Source organism: Sylvia atricapilla, chromosome 17, assembly GCF_009819655.1.
Source record: "Sylvia atricapilla isolate bSylAtr1 chromosome 17, bSylAtr1.pri, whole genome shotgun sequence".
NCBI lineage: Eukaryota > Metazoa > Chordata > Aves > Passeriformes > Sylviidae > Sylvia > Sylvia atricapilla.
In genome coordinates, this window is record NC_089156.1 from 6,162,449 (window position 1) to 6,182,488 (window position 20,040).

At 40.6% G+C, this 20,040-nt stretch overlaps 2 protein-coding genes across 7 annotated transcripts in view; both read right to left on the bottom strand.

Moving 5' to 3' along the window:
- The window catches only part of PPIL2 (peptidylprolyl isomerase like 2), a 68,236-nt gene extending 65,206 nt beyond the window's left edge, over positions 1 to 3,030 (bottom strand). For both annotated transcript variants that reach the window (XM_066331394.1, XM_066331393.1), the window contains exons 1-5: positions 2,934 to 3,030; positions 2,801 to 2,850; positions 2,347 to 2,392; positions 1,663 to 1,725; positions 1,450 to 1,501 (exon numbers count right to left, since the gene is read on the bottom strand). In XM_066331394.1, coding sequence (XP_066187491.1) covers positions 1,450 to 1,501; positions 1,663 to 1,725; positions 2,347 to 2,392; positions 2,801 to 2,850; positions 2,934 to 2,965 — 243 coding nt within the window. In that variant the 5' untranslated portion in view covers positions 2,966 to 3,030. The remainder of the gene's footprint in view (positions 1 to 1,449; positions 1,502 to 1,662; positions 1,726 to 2,346; positions 2,393 to 2,800; positions 2,851 to 2,933) is intronic.
- Positions 3,031 to 4,710: 1,680 nt separating this feature from the next.
- Positions 4,711 to 20,040, bottom strand: part of HIRA (histone cell cycle regulator) — a 32,420-nt gene continuing 17,090 nt past the window's right edge. For 3 of the 5 annotated variants that reach the window (XM_066331395.1, XM_066331398.1, XM_066331400.1), the window contains 14 exons: positions 19,625 to 19,846; positions 18,933 to 19,018; positions 18,290 to 18,484; positions 16,745 to 16,915; positions 14,562 to 14,781; positions 13,714 to 13,818; positions 12,758 to 12,906; positions 11,862 to 12,023; positions 11,051 to 11,109; positions 9,967 to 10,072; positions 8,686 to 8,808; positions 7,568 to 7,731; positions 5,926 to 6,014; positions 4,711 to 5,431 (listed from right to left, as the gene is read on the bottom strand). In XM_066331395.1, the coding sequence (XP_066187492.1) occupies positions 5,315 to 5,431; positions 5,926 to 6,014; positions 7,568 to 7,731; positions 8,686 to 8,808; positions 9,967 to 10,072; positions 11,051 to 11,109; positions 11,862 to 12,023; positions 12,758 to 12,906; positions 13,714 to 13,818; positions 14,562 to 14,781; positions 16,745 to 16,915; positions 18,290 to 18,484; positions 18,933 to 19,018; positions 19,625 to 19,846 (1,968 nt within the window). In that variant the 3' untranslated portion in view covers positions 4,711 to 5,314. The remainder of the gene's footprint in view (positions 5,432 to 5,925; positions 6,015 to 7,567; positions 7,732 to 8,685; positions 8,809 to 9,966; positions 10,073 to 11,050; positions 11,110 to 11,861; positions 12,024 to 12,757; positions 12,907 to 13,713; positions 13,819 to 14,561; positions 14,782 to 16,744; positions 16,916 to 18,289; positions 18,485 to 18,932; positions 19,019 to 19,624; positions 19,847 to 20,040) is intronic. The other 2 variants (XM_066331397.1, XM_066331399.1) reach the window with 1 other exon arrangement.

Consider the following 20,040-nt stretch of genomic DNA (forward strand, 5'->3'; position numbering starts at 1 on the left):
GGGAAGAAAGGGCTCCCCAGACAGTGAGACAGAGGAAAAGGGGGGAATGCACACTGAGAGCTGGAAAAGGACTGCAGATCAACTACAGAAGCCCAAGTCAGGTAAACTAACAGGTTTCAAGGCCTGACTTCATTTAAACATTTATGGTTCACCTAGTATATTGTGCACAGTCTCCCTCTCTCTCCATTACACAACACAGTCAGGTATGTTACACTTCTTGCTTAGCATTTACTTGAAGCAATTTTAAACCACATCATGGTTCACAGTCTGCAATGAGCTGCTCTGAGTGAAAAAAAAATTGATCTGGTAACACCTCAAAACTCAAGAGCAGCAAGGTGGTGAGAGGCTGGCAAAAACAAATGAAATAGCTGTAATTCCTTCTCAACAACACACTGGCCTCCTCACGTGTGACGGAAGACCTTCACCCATCTCACCATGGCACAAACACTGCAGGAATATATGAAGTCTCAGACAGGCTGCTCATGCGTAGAGTTTGGAATGTTGCATCTGTATTTAGCTTTTTTCTCGTATCTGGCTGACGGGAAGATCTTTAATCAAACACAAGATATTTGAGAAGGAATCCCACAGCCCAGAGGCAGCGGCAAACCTCCCCAATCCTGGGCAATGGCTGCCACCCAGCGCCTGGAAAAGTAACTGCACACACTGAGGGAAAAGACAAACCTCAGCTGCTCAAGCAACAACTTTCTGCTTAAAAATTTCCTCTATGCCCTCATAATTAATGCACTTTAACACAGCAGAAAAGAAGATAATTCCAACTGGGAAATATTTCCTGTACTTAACGTTTTTTCAGTGTTTTACAACTTCATGCTGCTACAGAAAGTAATCCCTTCATAATTATCATTTATGCAGAAAAAAGGGGGAGAAACTCACAAAGGTTTCTCTCACAGTGAACCATCATGACACAAGATTTCTGAAACATACTGTCAGGGCAACTACAAATATTTTGTAGTGTGAGCTTACCTACCACTCATAATATCATCTATTAATCTCTTTAATCTGCACGATGCCAAATATCCTTTGGGTTAGGAAACATTGCTGCAAGTTTAATCTCAAATGGAGAGGTGCCAGCCTCTTGCCCTGCAGGGACCACAATTCTGCTTATATCAATGACCAGTCAGGCTTTCTGGGCAGCACCAGCATTAACAACAGCTTGTATTTCCTTCTGTACAGATGTTCCTTGTGCCACAGCTGGAAGGTAGGCAAGATACTCTGGGAGTTCATACAAATGAACCACTCACCTCTGCTCTATTTACAATTATATTACAAAAAGTAAATAGAGGTAATGCTCTCCTTTCTTCCACACGTCTTCACAGCTGAACTCTCATTCAGCTTCTGCTTTCACTAAGGTGTTTCTGTTTCTCTAACACATTAAATTAAAAACTGAACACAAAGAAAGCAAAGACATGAGGTGATCCCATCATTACTTACTTCTCCCGTGATTGGATTGGTTCCATATTTCTTTATCCAAGGTACAATGCTCCTGAAAAGAGAAGGGATCAAATAATTAATGATAAGCACCATCAGAAACCTCTACTGATGGCCATGACTGTTTTTGCCAACTTGCCAAGACCAACTGATGATTACACAGCTGTAACCAGTTCAACACCACAAAAGTAAAGCTAAGGACAGACAGGAACTTACAGAATATCAAAGACTGTCCCATCTGGTGTGCAAACTGGGTATTCAAATGGCTGCAGAGACAAACTAGAAAAGAGAGAACACAATCTTGTTAGCAAAACCAGCTGGAAATCACAATGTAACTGGCAATCACATTCAGCATCCCCTGGCAGGGAAACTTCCATAATCCTGGCAGCTGTTAGCTCATAGGTATGGAAGGCAACTTCCTGAACTGCCCAATTTACAGGGATTTCTACCCCACTTCCAGAAACTCTCTTCCTTCACTCCTGCACATCAAGCAGTAAACTCTAAAGAGAAAAAAAAGTTAGGCAGAAATATTCTCCAATCTACCTTAACCTCTATTTTAGCAAGATGAGTGACTGGCCAAGCCCATTCTGAGCAGGGACAAGTAGATTGAGCCCTGATGACACAGATTTGAAGGACTGGGACGTACACAGTAGCTGTTGTGCATTATTTTATCACTTGTGTATCCTTTCAGCCATCAGCTCCAAGCTCTGCAGACACTGGTCATGGGTCATGCAGACTCTGTTCCAGTTCTTATTCAACTTTTTCTCACCACACTAGTGCCACAGCAGGCACAAGTGAATGAAAGTAACTACCTCAGAAGAACATGGCTTTAGTTCAGTGTCAACAGCCTGATAAATAAACGTGTCATTAAATAATGATAATGTAAATTTGTTGTCTTACCTGCAGTGATCAAATGATAAACGCCTAAAATTGGTTCGTGGAAGGTCTGTTTATGGAAAAAGAAGACCCACACAACAGATTTTAATAAATACATGGTATTCTATGTGACAAAAAAACATTTGAAAGTTACGTATTGCTACGTAAACAGTTACTGGCAAGTTACTGAAGACAAGGATAAATACCCTAAAGCTTGCGAAACTTTTAGTAAAATTTCTGAAGTGAAATTACACTGCCGGAAAAAGCCCAAACCAGAGCTCTGACAGACCGAGAGCGCTGAATTCAAACGCGGTAATGAAGGCTCAGGCTGTGCCCCAGCAGCGGGCACAGACCCGGCGGAGGGCGGGGCCGCTCCTCTGGCCCGGAACGCGGCAGTTCCGAGCAGCACCGCGGGCTCAGGCCGCAGCTCGGCCCCCGGGGTCTGAGGGAAGGGAAGGGAAGGCCGGTCCCCCCTTACCTGCTTTCTTGCCGCCGTAGAACTGCGTGTACTCGGCGCACGTGATGTACCTGCGAGACAGCGGGGTCACTGAGACACAGCACAGACACGGCCCCGCACAGCCCGGCACCCCCTCCCCGCGCCCCCCGCTCACATTTTATCCTTCTGGTGCTGCCGCTTCCCCATGGCGGCGGCTGGGCCTGCCCGGCCCGCGCTGCGCCTCAGGCCCGCCCGCGCTTCCGCCCGGTGCGGCGGGGACGGCCCGGCTGGAAACGGCGGCGGCGGCAGCAGCGTTCCGGGGCCGCGGGGACGGCCCGGCTGGAAACGGCGGCGGCGGCAGCAGCGTTCCGGGGCCGCGGGGACGGCCCCAGAGAACCGCGCTGTTCGGCCTCAGGGAGGGCGCTGGGACCCCAGAGCAGCTGCCGCTTCGCTAAAGGATGTTTTCTTGCCTGGAATTTGAAATCTTTGTATGCCTGTTCTGTTGGGCAGTGATAGAACCCCCCCAAGAAAAAATGGGTAGAAAAACCTACTTAGTGTCTTAATATGGATACAGCTCTTTACAAAAAGTATTTCAGCGTCTCTTCAAAGACTTAACGACAAAGAATTGGCTGTCCCTTAACTAATTACCTTTAAATCCCGTCAAAGAGCCTTCATTAGAAAACTGGTATGAACAGCATAAGGCTGAACAGAGAATGGTCAGAGCCCAGGTCCCTTGTCTTCAGCAGGAGGAAACTGCTCGTTGTCCTGGAGCTTTCACTTATCAAACACCTCCAAATCCATTCATGCTCCTTTTTTTTTTCTTTCCTCGTTAAACCAGCACCCTGGCCGCTGCCTACAGAGCCACTGGAGTGACATCCATGGAAGTGGACAGCCAGACTCCCACTGACTGCACCAGGCTTGGCCCCAGAAGAATTTCAGCTCCTGTTTTAATCCCAGCACTTGGTTCTTGGCTGCATCTGTGAGGACAAGGTGAGCACAACCTGCCCTGCTTGCAGGGGGCTATACTAAACGATTTCTGAAAGTCCATGATTCTGTGTTGTTACAGTTCTCCTCTGAGGAACAGAATCCTTGTTCCCATGACTGCAGTCTCATTGGCAACAGCATGTGAATTATTTACATTACAACTGGTTCTCTCTATCAGACTCTTTGGCCACAGCAGCACAGCTACTCCTTGTCCTGGCTGAGGGTGAAGGATATTGTTTGTTTGCTGTTTAGGGGAGAAACGGCTCTTTTTAAAGGGTTTAAATACACTTATTCATTTCGATTCTCTTACTCAAAAACATTTCAAATCAAGACATTGAGGCGTACCCAAAGAACAGGGCCTGCAAAGAACCAACACCTTCACTTGCTCTTTTCCCAGCACCAAGTACACTCTGGGAAAAGCAAACAATTTGTTTTCAGTGGAATTCCAAAAGCACTCCACAAGCAACCATAAGTGCAGAAAGCTCTTTCCTTGCTGCAGAGCAGGCAGTGTGGTCAGGGCTGAGGGGAGCCTGTTTGGCTCTGTGAGAGATGATGAGCATTCCCACACATCTCCTACTGAGATGGGGCTGTGGAGGCAAACACTGTACCTGTCCACAGACATCAGCAGCACTTGTCTGATCACACTGTCAGAGGAAAGATCAGCCAGACAGAATTATTTATTTCCAGACACCTTACCATGATTCAGCCTGTGTTGACATTCCTGGAGATGCCTGTGCCCTTTGTAATAATTCAAGACCATATTTTTGCTTTTTGTTTGTTTTTCTTTTTTAACCAATGCAATGTTCTTTTATTTTGTACTTACAAAAAGAGCCACCCCATCGTATCCCTCCCCCTCCCCCCAAATGCCTTTTACAAACATTGAAAAATTAAAAACCTGATGATGACATGTTAATTTGGTAGAATTACTTTGAAACATAGCCTTTGAAATTAAATTCCTACAAGATGACTTTGTAGTGACAGCCTGATTATTGGCCAAATAAAATTCCTTATTACAAGTTAGCAAATTCTAGTACAAAAATAGTCCATGTGTTAGAACAGCCTCTTATTATTATTATATTCACAGGAAAGAGTCTATTGGCTGCATAATACCTTAATATTTATGAAATTTCTTTTTACGTGGCTCATTCATCTAATTCAATATAGTGTTGAGCCTCAATAAATCCTCAGGCAAAAACCCCTAAACAGGGTTAAATATGCTGTTCAGTGTACTCTGAAGTACTGTGCTTTTCACAGGACATCCAAGAAACCGCACAAACAGTTCTCAGCTAGTTTTAATATTAAATGAGATCCAGATCCAAAAGGATCCCCCTGAAGTACATATCCATGACTTTCCAGAGAAACAGAGGTCACAGCTTCAATGGTCGAGTTTCACTTGGGAAACTGTCGAGCTCCTCCACTTTGCATTTCCAGGAATCTGCTGGCACCTCTGCAGCACAGCCCCTTCTTCAGGAGTGTCCCCACGGCAGGGCTCTCGCTCCTCTTTTGTCTCTGGTTAATGCTGTTCAGCAGTTTCTCTCGGACCAGGCCCCACAGGGAAAATCTGGGGACATGCTACTTGTCTCTCAAGATGTCCAGCTGCTCTTGATACTCTGTGAAAAGCCTCTGGAAGCGGAGGTTCTGTCCAATAACAGGAAGAAGCTCTTTCAATAGTTCTCTCTTCCGTAAACCCTGCACAGAAAACACAACAGCATCCTCAGAATCTATTATTTGTTATCATTAACATGTTCCACAGAGCTCTCTAAGATTCATGCTCTTTTTCCTGCCTAGAGAGAGCTGTGTATTTATGTTCTCACTCTGCTTCCATGACTCCCAGAATAAAAACTGTCTTTATATTTCTCATGAAGCTGGAGCAGCCTCTGCAGTTCCAGACTCCAGGCTGTGCTCTGGGAGGGAAGAGATGTCTTTGGCATGTCCCTGTTTCAAAGCTGCTGTCTGAACAATGTGAAGAGCTGAAAATGCAACTCTCCTTTATCTGTGTGATACTCAAGACAGCACCAGAACTCACACTGGGACAACAAACCTCTGATTTCACATGGAATAAACCTCAGTGCCATGGGAAAAAGCCTGCTCATGTGATCAGAGCAGTGTATGGAAGGGTAACACCCTGTAATTTTGATGGGAAACTCTTCCTTGTTGTTCATTAAACTATTATCAGGACTTACCATAACTGTTGATTCCCACTGACTTCCAGCTGAGTAATGGACTGGACCCAGTAAATCCTTGCATAATTCTCGCAAACGATATTCAAACCCTGGAGACAGTCAGAAATAAAATCAGGTTTGACAGCATTTCACTACATATAACCACTCCACAATGTAGCAGACAACATTCAGGGAAGAATTACAAGTATCTGGAATAAAATAAAGCCCAAAACATTGATTTCTGGAAAGTTATATTACTATTCTTACAGCAATTCTTTGGAAATATGAAATGATTTTTACAGCTCTAAAGCATCTTATATAAGGTTCTCAAACACACCCACTACTAAAGATGATCTACAACAGGGAGAAAAACTGAAGTCTAAAGTAATTACTCCAGCTTGTTTTAAGAGCTGTCCTGATCTCAACCTTACTCTGCCCTCCCACACAAACATACCAGCTTTTAAAAAACCAAAACATCTTTAATAAAACCACACAGTTTCCAGGCTACCTTTATTTACCCAAAAATCAGAGAAGGGAATTCCCTTGCAAGAAACAAAGTCTATTCAAGAGTAACTTGTCAATTAACATATATTAGATCAAGAATTTTCATGGATTATTATTCAGTAGGTGTTGAAATAATCATAAGAATAAAGGGTCAAAAATAGGATGTGCAATTCTCGAAGTTCAGCAGCTCTAGAAAACTAGTGACGCAGCAGTACACATCTGGCAAAGCAGTTTTTGTGACATCCATCCATGGCAGCAACATTTGGAGGTGCCAGAGGAACCCAGTGCATGCAACAGAGGTTCTCAATTAGTGAAGGCTTTAAAAATACATCTCTTGATCATATGACCATCTCTTGAACTGACGACCCAAGATGAATATTTTAATTTAACTGGGGAAGGACAGAGAGAACCACACGCAGTTCAACAAGCTCTCTTGTTAAATAAGATTAGGGTCAAAGGGCAAGAATTAATGAGTTTGATTTTAATTCTGCCAACGCCTATTAGGTGGCGTAATGTGAACCGTTTCATTTCCCTCTGTGCAGAATGATTATGGAAGGTGAGGAGTAAGGCTGAATTAATACAAAGGGAACTACTAAATTATGGATACAGATAGGCCAAGATACAGCAGAGATCTTTAGAATCCAGAAAGTAAAAAGTCAGTAGGTTAACCTTGTTTAACATAACAGCATAGAGACAAAGTGTATTCAGATATAAAATAGACACAAGGAGCCTTCCTTCTGTGTTTCTTTTCTCACAGAATTTAACACGTGGAATTCACTAGTAGACACAGTTGGACTTTTAGAACGTAAAAAAGGAATAAAGTGCAAGCAATATGAGGAAATTCTCTGCCATTTTATGTGCTTGGGTACAAAGTGCACCAAGTAGTTCATTTTCTACAATGCAGTTGCCATCACTGGAGTCTGCAGATGGCACTGCCTCCCCAGACCACGGTCTGTTCCCAGTCACTGTGTCAAAACAGGACTCCTGAGGACTGAGCACTGCAGAAGCAAATGCCGTTTGGTTTGGTTTTAAGCAAAGCAGAAGCCAAGTGCTAAAAGGAGGGCGTTAAGGGCAATCATACACATACATGGCATGAACAGAGTGTTTTTTAGAAGCCCATCAGAGCTGCAGAGAAATACCAGAGCCTGGCAGGTCTCACCTTCATTAACTAGGTACCGTGCATAGATAAGGAGCCAGTGGTGATATTCATGACTGGATTGTAACATAAGTGCTGCTGCTATCTGGTTCTCCAGGTATGCAAGTGTTGTTTCTTGTTGCACTAAATGAGGCATGGAGAACAATCTTGCAGCTTGCCTTCCTGAACTGCAAAACCAAAAAGATTAACGTGCCATAAAATCAGATACAAGTTTAAGGAATACATGTTTTTGTAGCACTAGCTATATTGCACTGATCTTTAGAGGCACACAAGATATTAAGTTAAAGCATTTTAAGCATTTCTTGCATATAAACACACAGTCATAAAAAAGCTAATTTGGAAAGAAGTAGCTAGGTATTAGATTTTTTTCCAAAAAGGGATTTTTTTTGTTCTGTTATTCTCTCTCAAAAAGAGAGTGTTTTTGTTTATATTTCAAGTGCTTTTCCCAACGAAATCCCTTTCCCCTCAAGAGAACAGCAATAAAATCATAAAACTCTACACAGTTTTTCTCCAGAAAAAAACCTAAACTTGGAGGTGAAGGGCAGAAATAGCAAAGAAATCTGCCTGAGAAATCTAATTCAAATCTAAGTGAGGATGGGCTATTAAGCTACCTACAAGAATCTGCTCTGGCACACCAATATTCCTTGGTGATATTTTCACATGTCAAAAATACATATTATATGACTAATACCTCAACTTTCTCAAAGACTTCATTAAATATTAAATAAATAATAGATATAAATAAATATAGATTCTTTGAGGCCAATTGAACTAACTCAAAAATTGTAGGCCTACTCCAGAAAGCTGGTAAACTAAAAATCAAAATGTAAAAAAATGCAGTTTAGCTAATAAATGTATAATGGAATTGTCCAATACCTTACCCATCCAATAAAGAGGAGCCTTAAAATGATTATATTTTAAGAGCATGCTTTCCTGCCCCCCAAACAATCTCATAACAGCATTAAAATACAGACTATAAACATGCAAAGGATTAAAAAACCACTGTATGAACGACTGATGACTTCAGAGCCATTGGCATTCCATCAGTAACTCAGTGGTTCAGGCGTGTGAGTGGAGAACGTGACCAAACCCAAAGGCTGGTGACACGAAGGTGTCCGTACTTTGATGTGCGTCCCTGTATGACAGCCAAGGGCCCAGAACACAGCATGGCTTCTTGGGATGGCAAACTAGTCCTGAAGTCTGCACATTGTGCTAGAGAGTCCTGTTTGTCTGAAACAAGATTCCTGAAAAAAAGCAAACAGACAAGAAACAAGTCTGAGGAGTGCAAACAGCAACGTCAGCAGATCCAGCTCTGTTCTGCCTCAAAACATGATTTGCGTTTTCACCAAAAAACATCACTGAAGTGTCTCAGGAATTCCAGGGACCCTGATTGTTCCCACTACACATCCAAATTCTGCTTGTGTCGTGTCCCTCCTACCCACAAAGTTAAATATATCTAATTACATAATACAATTTACCATTAGTTTGGAAGGAAATTAACTTTCTCCTTGCCGCTTTACAATTTAATAAGAAGCCATGACCCAGAACAATGCTTGGAGTGAACATAGATAATGACTTTCTCATTAAGAACTTGATTTTACCTTATGTCAGGTCTCAACCCCCCCAACCAGAACACACACACATTGACAATCTTTTCCATAATTGCAGCTATCCCTTCATATGAAGGGAGCTGACATTACAGCTGCCATTCCCATACCTAATTAAGGATATCAACTTCACTGGCTTGAGATGCCAGGAGAAAGAGTGGCTCAAACCAATGCTAAGTTTAGACTTCAGACAGCACAGGGGTAAAATGGTACAAATATTTAAAATACTCTTTGCTGCTTTATCATGTTTAAATTTGTATGATGACTAAAGGCATTGCTGTTTTATGTATTTCCCAAGCTATGGTACAAATTAAGAAATGGCAGCAAATTCAGAATTATGGCTGAGAGCCTGTCCTCTGCTCCTTACTCCCTTAATAAAAAGAGCAAATAAGGTATTTTTCCTTTTCCAGAGGATTTGCTTTGAGTAGTTGAATAACAACAATTATTCTAAAGAGGAGTTAAAACAATAAGCCCTTTCATCCAGCAGGCTCATTACACTAATTACAACAATTATATTAGGATTACGACATGGAGTTTTTTTTCTTCTTAGGAAGACAACAAAGAACCTGCTTTGGAAAGACACTGTAAATAATTTGCCCATAGAAATTTTTCATAGGAACATAAGCCTTCCCATGGGGAAAGCCTATCCCCAACAAGATACAGACTCTTGTGCAGCCTTTTCTTGTGTTTAGTGATGACTCTTCCATGACTCTGAGGTAGAACAATTTCTTCCCAGTACATCAGAACACGTCAGTTCCTCTGAGTTGCAAAAGCAGGAAATAATCCATGACTTACCATGTAGAAAGAGAAGGATTAAAGCAGTATGCCTTCCCATCAGACATGCTCATGACAGGAATTCCGTGCTGAGTCAGCAAGATCTGAGAGACAGTTGCATCACTTCCTAAAAGTCAAATCAGACCAAAGTGTTTATTTTGGAGCCTTGCCAAAGACTCATAATGGTAAAAAATGGTATGCACCATCAATTATCAGAAAAAGGTTCAATGTTGTTCTCAAGCACTGATAGGAAGGTCAAGACACAGCTAATGATGGCAAGCACCAGGCTCAGTGCAGCAGCATTAACATCAATTTTGCAAAATACATTATCAGTCTTGATGCTGCAATTTATACGGGACATGGGCTTAATCAGGAACATTCTCCTTACCTAGGGAAAATCTTCAGCAATTCTGCCATGTCTTTTGTAACCCAAGAAGTCTTTAGCTTTCTTTTTCCCATTAAAATTAGAATTTTAAGCCCCAGCAGATTTAGAAAAGTGTGCTCTCTACAAGCACAATTTAAACGGGATAGCTGGAGTCTCATTTCCCAGCATATTCCAAGCCCAGAGCTTGTGCATGTAACTTCTAATGATGACATTTGCAAACTGCTAATACAACTTCTTTCTAGCTAGTTTGGGTTAGTACAGTATGGGTTAAAGCTAAAATAGAAGCTAATGTACTCTGAGACACTGCTTTTTTGATGATTTGTGCTGTGCCAGATATTCCAGTGATTGAAACTGAAGATTTTTAAGTAATGAATCAGAAGATAATCAGTTGTTGTTCATCACTGAAACAAATGTGCAAATTACACAGAGAAACTGCTGTAATAGCAGATTTACATTAAGTATTTATTTTGTGATCTTCACAACCCTGAATTTCTACATTCAGAAGCAAGGCAGCCTATAAGCCACAGAATCTCACACAAGTTTGCTACTCACTGATACTGTCATCACTGTTATTTCAAGAACTTCCATTTTTACACAATAATGAAGGGAAATTATTTGTTTTAGGCTTTTCAGGTTTCACAAAACTAGTGCATATTCATAAATGGCCCTAAATAGTACAGGTGGGCTCAAAGGTTGGTAATTAAAGGACTTTTTTCTTACCTGAAAATATTGTTTGCAAAGACTCATCTCTAACAATGGCTATCTGCTTGTGAACATCCCTGAAAAAGACAAAAGAACAAGTCTGCAGTCAGAAAACAACTGAAAACTCCAACCTTTTAACAAATGCACTTCTTCACTACCCATGACTAAGTGAGGGGCTGGGGAGTTTGTTTGGGCTTTTTTTTTGTTGTTGTTTTGACATTTTTCATTGCTTCAACAAAATTATTTTGGCAAACTCAAACCCCTTATGGCAAGACAGAAGTTAATAGCAGAGAAACATTTTTATGACTATTTACCAGGAAACCTCATTACAACAAAGCAAATAGTGGGGATCCAAATAACTCCTTTAGGAGCTCTGACTTGCCTGAGACAATAGATTGAATTCAACAACTGTAAACGAGTTACCAGTGTCTTTATCTTGGCATCTTGAAAATGACTGGAGTACTTTAACTCTGAAACTCGTGTGCTTCATTGGTTAAGTGTGATGGAAGATGGAAGTATCCATACTTCTCTTCCCCACCCTCCCATTCCATTCCATGTGTATCACAAGCACTTAAGCTAGTGACTTCTAGCTGATTCTTTATCGTCACTCTACAATGAAGTTCAATATTCTGGACTCTCCTAGCACAGAGACAGCATTCTGCTGAAACAGAAACAGGTTAACTGCCCAGTTAACTCTGCATATTCTAATCAAAAGTGACTTGTGGTCAGACCTGGTGTGGTTGAAGCTCCTGTCACAACAGCAGTGACACAGCTGAAGGTAGCTATGAGCATGGCCTGAGGCAGCTGCTGCAGCCAACGTGGCCCTTACCAAACAGAGAGCGTAGCAGCAGTGGTGAGAGCCATGATGCAAGAACCTGTGCAGTGCAGGGTGGAAATGGGTGTATTCAATATTATAGGAGGAAGAAGGCGACGACCACAAGCTGAAAATACTGACAGTGTTCGTTTCTCACAGGCCACGGTTACAATCTCACTGGGAAAAAAACAAACAACAAACAAGAAACATTTGCGTGTTGTCAAATTCAAGTAGCATTAAAACAGGCTGAATTCTTGAGCTATCGTATAACTTGGATAAATTCCCTAAAAAGTAACTATTGCAGCTTTAAGAAAAAATCTTCAATACCAAGAGGAGGAATGATAAACTAAACAGACCAAGGGGCATAGCTGGAAATATCAGTAAAGCTTTGGGTTATGCACAAGCTCTCCCTCAAGCCTGTACTTGTATTTAGCTTTAAAATCTGCTGCTTCTTTTCAGACCTAGACAGGGCTCAGACTTCAGAAATATACTTCCAGTTTAAACTCTGAAGTTGGAATTAGGCAAAAATGAGAAAAATTGGGAGGAAAAATAGCAAAATACTCAGGTACTCAGGAAAATACTTTGACATGACCAAACGTGCCATTTCAGATTTTTCATTCTTTAATAGTTAGCACTTGAAAACCTGTCACTTATGATTTAGTCAACTTTAATGAAGAAATTTAAAGGAGAAATGTGAAAATACAGGAAAATAGTTATAACCGGCTAATGCAAATTGTGATGTTTTAAGACTGCATAGAGTCAATACTTGAAGCAAAACCTGAGACCAAGAGCAGTGCACATTTTTGCCCATAAATATTTATTATGAAAAACAACTGCAAACTGTACTTTTGTACACCTAAAAATGTCTTCTTGCCTTCAGGGCCTCCTTCCTCCAAAAGTTACTCTCTTACCAGCTTCCTGCTGCAGCGAGGATTCGGGTGGTGAGGACTGTCTCCCACTCTTTTCCTTCTCGGTTACACTTTAACCTGCTCAACTTTGAGCCCCCCACTGTGGTAATTTCATTCTCCACTTCAAGGTACATTGATGGATCTGAACTTATCTGAAATAGAAAAAAAATGAAATAATTTTTGGAAGAGGAAACAAACTCCTCAAAAAAGCTGCAACTACTATTGGAACCAAAACAATGCAATCTTTAAGAACAGATTTAAATATGGCATTCTTTGTTTAATGTGGCTTCAAAATATACCATGGCACTTCAAAAGAAGCAGACTTCTGAAAATCAGCCTTGCCTAAAACACAAGTAATTTCTTTGTATTTGAAGCACCAAACATAAAGAAAGGCTGTGCTAGTCTGTCTCTGCTTCCTACTTATGGGCACCAGGTCAAGTCTGTATGTGCCCAGTCTCCCCACAGTCTTGAACTGGAACCACACTACCACAGTCTGAACACACCTAAAAACTGTTTCATAAATACCTAAAATATTACTGTTTGCCAGCCTGCTGAGATGCAGAGCACCTCCAGAGAGCTCTCAGAAAAGCCCTGGTTTTACTCCTCTGAGGTGAATTCCCAACAGCAGTGACAGTGCAGCAGCCACTCCCCCCAGAGACTCTTATCTCCACCACACACTGGCTAACCAGGAGGAGGGACTGATGAACCAGAGGTACTCACTCCTCTTTGGAGTTTAGCTGGCTCAGAAGTGTCCTATTTTTAGCTGATTTGCCATTATCTTTACTCATACAGACATATTCTTAGGAGCTAAAGCGTTACCATCTTGCTTGCTTGAACAAATACAGGCATTCAAACATTCATGCATCAAAGGATGTGAATAACCATAGGATATTTAAAAGAAAACAGGATGTTTTTGTTTGTTTTAAAAGTATTATTTTTTTCCCTTATAATCCACTTACTTGCAAAGTAAACGTTTTCTGTGGGATTGGGGTTGGCAGTTTAAGTGCTAATGCTGGTGCAGAGATGCAAGCAGCATCCTTCTCAGAGGCCAGTGTAGCTGGGGACTGGAAAGAAATTGCAGAAATTGTTACATTTTTCTATTACAAAAGTGAAAACCAAATAAATTCTACGAAATAGACTGATTTGAAAAAGAATTTTCTTAAAATTCCCAATAATGCCAATTGCAAAATATTAGTCTTGTTCCAATTAGTTGTATGAATACAAGTTTTTTAATATAGCTTCTAAGAATCAAAGAAAAACAAAAACTTTAAGCGATTTTTTTTAAACACCCCTATTTTCAGCTGCAACTAATTCATGAAAATTCTAGTATATTACATGGAAAATTTAAGTTCTAGATACTGAAAGCACAGGTATCTATAGGCCCTAAAATGATGGAAATTCTAATGCAACTACTTTAGGGTTCTGAGGAAATTAATGAGCATTTAAGTCACCATATCCAAGTCACTTTCTTGTTCTTGGACCACTCTCCATCATACACCACCAAAAACTGATGGCATTTCATTTTATGCTATACAGTCATGTGGCAGGTTAGCATTACTGAGCATGCTGGGACCTTTAGTAAGTAGCTACATATCTACATAAAAGATAAATGCATTTGCCACGTCATGTGCACCTGCTTTTTCTGAGTTTAAATTCTAAAACCAAAAAGTTTAAAGGCAGGGAAGAGGGATGGCTAAAAATTCTGAGGGACTGCTAGTACTTGTGTTTCCCCTGATGGAACAAGTCAACACGGGACTGATTTTATTAAGTGAACTTTGAAAGCCACAATGAATCTTTTATATTTCACCTGAACAGTTAAAGTTACTGGTACAAGTCTGGAGTCTTTCCGAGGCCTCCCTTTTTTCTTCTTTTCTACTGTTTCTCCCTCAAGTTCCAGTTTCCGTTTGGGTACAGTGAGTGGTTTAACAGCTGGAATCTTCTCTTCACTGTCACTGCTGCTTTCCAGAATATCCTTGGGTTTATTGTCTTTAATTAAATTCTGATCCTTCAGTCTGTAAAATAAAGGTCTGTAAAAAAAAAGCTGATTCCAAAAGTTGTCATGTATCTTACACATTGCCTCCTTGCAGATAAGGTGATATTTCTTAGCCCTCACTGAGTGAATTTCAAAATGTACAAAGACAGGAGGAAGAGGCTGAAGAGCTTTGGCAAACCCTTTTCAGAAGTACAATGTGCAGTATATATGTGAACCAATCAGACATATTCTCCCCTTTAAAGAAAATTAATCAAACCAGCAGTTAGCCATGGGATAAATCTGGAAATAGCAACTTTATTTTAGCATTCAGTTCCAATTACCATCAGATCTCTTTCCCTGAGCTGATACAAATAATTCAGCACTCTAAGATGCAAAAGTAGTTAATCTTTTCCCCTTCAGTGGACATTAGACTTTCAGCTTATTCATGTGGAACTTTTGTCATTCTGTTGTCTACCCCCAGAAGTTGTTCTGTGCAGTTCTGACTGCTGCAAAATGTGTATCTGCAAACCATACACGAGTTCACTGCTCCAGCTTCCATTTCAGAAAACAACTGTGGAATCACAGAATGGCTGGACTTGGAAGAGACCTTAAAGACCATCTGATTCCAACCCCCTGCCATGGGCAGGGACATCTTCCCCTAGGCCAGGTGGCTCCAAGCCCCATCCCACCTGGCCTTGAACACTTCCAGGGATGAGACATCAACATTTTCTCTGGGCAACCTGTTCCAGTGTCTCTCACCCTCACACTAAGGGATTTTTTTACTAATGTCTCACCTAAACCTGTCCTCTTTCAGTTTGAAGCCATTCTCCCTTGTGCTGTCACTACATGCCTCTGTGCAAAGTCCCTCCCCAGTTGTTTTGCAGCCCCTTTAGGCACTGGAAGGCAGCAATGAAGTCACCCTGGAGCCTTCTCTTCCCCAGGCTGTACAGCCCCAGCTCTCAGCCTGTCTTCACAGCAGAGCTGCTCCAGCTATCCCATTATCTTTGTGGCCTCCTCTGGGCTTGCTCCAATAGGTCCCTGCCCCTATATAAGTAAATATAATAGAACTAATGCAAAGTACAATCCCTGTGAACTCTCTTGTTAACCATTATACCCTAAAACAGGTCATTTAATCATGCTCTTCCCCTTCCCTCCAAGAGCTGGGTATTAACTCACACTTGTTTGGCCACTTATTCCTTAACTACTTGGCTTCAGAGAAATACCTTGCATAATCCAAACCTTTTTTCTCTGGCATCTGAATTATGCCAAACAATACACTTTTATCCATTTTTCACTGACACATTAGAAGCAATTAGGAGAGTAATTTAATACATCTTGCTTCTGCATTGCATGGTCAAGCTCATTGACATAAAAATACTGATGTATAAAAATACGTTTTACTGATAATAACTGAGGAACTACATACTTTTTTCTCAAGATTGCTATCTTTTTTTATCATTTGTTTTGGTGAAACAGGAATATTTATGCCATAACACTATGTCACAAAATAAAATGCCTTTTTTTTTTTTTCCCCTAAATCACATGGATCCAGAGCCAAAACCTTTTAAAATCAGAGAATCTTCTCTGCATGCCTTCAAGGCATAAAATTGAAATATAACTGCATCTATGATGATGAGAGGTCATCTACTGACATGTATGGTAATTTATCTTGAAGTGAATCTCTCTTGTACAGAGATGCAGCCTGGCTATTTTTGTCTGGTTTTGTCTTCTGAGGAGTCCAGCTGCACTCAGCCACACAGCATGTGCACAAACAGCCTCTTACAATAGTTTTAACTTGAAATATCTTGGAGAATCTGCTTGATACCAAAATGCCAAGCTCAAATGTACAAAGAGAAAACACTACACAGAATTTACCTATTTGTAGCTGCCCCCTTCCTTCCAATAGTGGAAGGCACCCAAGACAACTTCTAGAGTGTCAGCAGTGCGACATCTACACCACAGAATTGATGTTTCAACTCTGCATCCTTCCCTTCCTCCCTCCCCAGGCAAAGTCTTACCTGTCCACAACAGTCTGATTGGTGTTTGTTACAACAGCAGTCCCTGAGGTGGCTTTGGATCGTTCTGTGAATCGGGAATCAAACGCTTTCATAGGTTCAATCTTGGATGGAGTTGTCAACACAGAGGAAGACGATGCAGAAGGAGCAGCTGAGGCAGAGGTAGCATTTACACTGTCAAGAAAAGAGATAGCAAAAGAAGGATGGAAAAATTTAGTACTGGTAAGCTGCATTGCTCATAAAAACTAGCACTCATGATACTGCCTAGAAACCATGTTGAAAAGCTTTCACTCAAGTACACAATCAGTGATGATATTCTTTCTCCACTCCTTCATGCACCAGTGTTTTGCAAACTTTGCCTATCCTAAAAAGCTGTCTGTGATACACATCAGAGCTCAGAGCTTCATGTGGCCACATATCTGGATTAAAAGACCCTAATTCATGAATTGTGATTTTTAAATTCAGGAAGGAAATTATACTTTCAGCTGGTACTTACTATGAAAGGATCACTTTTTAAAATGATCACAGGGGTTCCTGCTTTTACCCCTTGTTCAGGTTACCAAGTATTTCCATTGCAATATTATATTTCACTGTTTATCAATCAAACAATTTGGGATGAAACAATTTATGCCAGCTTTGGATTTTGTCGTTGAAAAATCCAACCTGATTATTAGGCCTTTCCAAGCATAACTCTAGGGCAAAGGAATGTGTTTTCCCCACACTACAGCATTCTGGGATCTATTATTTCAATGGCTGTTTACTTTAGAGGTTTTTCAATCCATTCAGAGAATGAATTCAGAGAATGAATGGCTCTAAAATAACTGATGCTTGTACTAAAAAGCTGCTAGAAGTACAATTTACAAAGAAAAGGATACTTAGTAGTTTCATCTATCAATCATTTCTCATAGTCCACCCGCTCATTTTTAAATCTGTGGCCAATTTCAACTGAATTGGATGGAGAACTAGAGGTTTCAATGACACTGTGCTGCTACACATGCTATAAAAACACACTGAGAAGAAGTCATGTCAGTGCCACCACTGAGGGAAATGCAAGTAAAATTCAGCTGTTCTGTAATTAATTTGAAAGACACACTGGCCCCTCAGCACATGTGCACTGACAAGTCAATGTCACTGTGCTCTGATGGGGTTGTTACACTGGAAAAAAGGATCACCATGTCTGAAGAGAGGACACAGGTCAGAATCTGATGTAAAGTAGGTTTCATTACTTACACTACTAGAACACCTATTGTTCACTAATGGCAACTCACCAATCCATAAGCAAGTCATTTTGTTAAAGCAATCAGTAGTGTACTTCACTGCACTGAAGTTCACTGCTAGAACTATGCACCTGGATTTATCCATTCCTGATTTATCAATATGTAAAGTAACCAAACACTAATAAAATCTCAAGTGTTTTAAGGAAGGTTAGATTCTTGGGGTTTTGCAGTAAGGAAACCACTTTAACAATTTCTTCATTATAAAAATATAAAGAAGAATTAAACACTAAACAGACTCACGTAAGTGAAAAACCGAACAGCAAATACTGACCCATCTTTATTGGCTGCATCATCTGTTGGTTTTATACTGGCTGCTGTTGGCTCTATAGAAGGCTTTGAAGTATTAAGGGAATTTGCTGCGTTAGAATCTAGTGACATGAGCTGCTGGTTACTTTGAGAAGACATCATTGAGCCAGACAGAGTTCCAGATATTGGGATGCTATTGAAAAATGCTGTAGAAAAATCCCTAAACAGAAAGACAAACAACAAATACATTTCTCAAAATCACTTTGAAGATAATTCAAAAATAGTAATTTTAGCTAAAATATTTATTCCATTCTTCCTTTTTCCACATGCAGATACTCACACACAACCTAAATAAATCCTCAATTACTTTCCAGAGTAATTTCTCATGTCCAAAGGATATGAAAGCTGCTACTAATATAGATATGAATCAACAACACTTAAGAGCACTGTTCACCTACAACAGTAAATAATGAGAATTAGCCTGATCTATTAGAAGTGAAATCTTACGGCCAAAGGACACTGGTTGAAACTGTATTTCACAGGGATACACACTTATTTCCAGTAAGGGCTTTATGATGCCCTAAGACAGAAAATGCCAAGTTTGGAACAGGAAAAAAGCAAAAAAGAAGAAGGTAAGAAAGGATTTTAAAGATTACTCTCAAACATACCCAGTGTCCAGTTGAGCTATGCAGAGAGGTGTGATCCTTCTCCGACCATCTGCTGTTCGCGTCTCAACTTGCTTTTTTAAGAGATTCTGTTGGAAAATGCATTTTATCATAATTTCTGATAAATGGGAAATGCTATTTCAATTTTTTTTAACTGACAAGAATAGATATATTAGAAGAGATACCTCAATTAAAAATCTGTTAGCAAAGACTTTTTCCCATATACACAAACACTTCCAATTTTCAATCTATCCATCTGTAGAAAGGGCATTTGTGGAGGATGTAATCTGCTCTCCACTTCAGAATCAAGTGTAAAACACTGCGCTTATCAAATCTTTAAACATTGTGTTCTGTGTTTAGGACAGAATTAAATAATGCTTTCAACCTCTTTCATTAAGAAACTGAAACAGTTGTACAGCTTTTCTGTCACTAGCTACTCTTGGTTTCCATTCTGCACACCAAGAATTTTGCACCCATCAGAGAAATATCCACAAGCCTGCTTCCACACAGCCTTACTTCTGCTTAAAAGCATTTAACTTTTAACAAGTCCCAGTAAATGACCCCCAAGTTGATCAGCTGGGCCATACACAGGCTGAAAGGTGCCATTCAACACAAATAAAGGAACAGAAACTGGTTCTTCCCCAACAGTTGGGTATTTATTGACTCAGCATTTGACAGTGCCCAAGAGCACCTACCTTTCTGATGTCCTCCAGACTCTCCCCATTAACCATGCTTGCCACTTTGGGAGCTGTGGAGTTCCCAGAGCCATCCCGAATTGAGGTGTTCTTCTGATCCCCCTGCTGCTGCTGTCTCTGCTGGTACTTGAGCATCTCTGGATTCTCAATAATGGTGGTGGACAACTGAGCTTCAGTCATGATAGCCAGGCTTTTGCCATAGGTGGACTGGTGAATGTTGCTCTGTGGGTGTTAAAGATGCGAGTGAGTACAAGTGCTACCATGACATCACTGATATAATACAAGGGAATCACACAAATCTAATGGAATCCATCAAATGCCCTCTGTATCATTTATCCACCAGATTTTTTTTTTCTTGGTGTTTTCAACTAACACTAAATCAATATGTAAAATAAATGAAATTCAAAGCTCTAGTT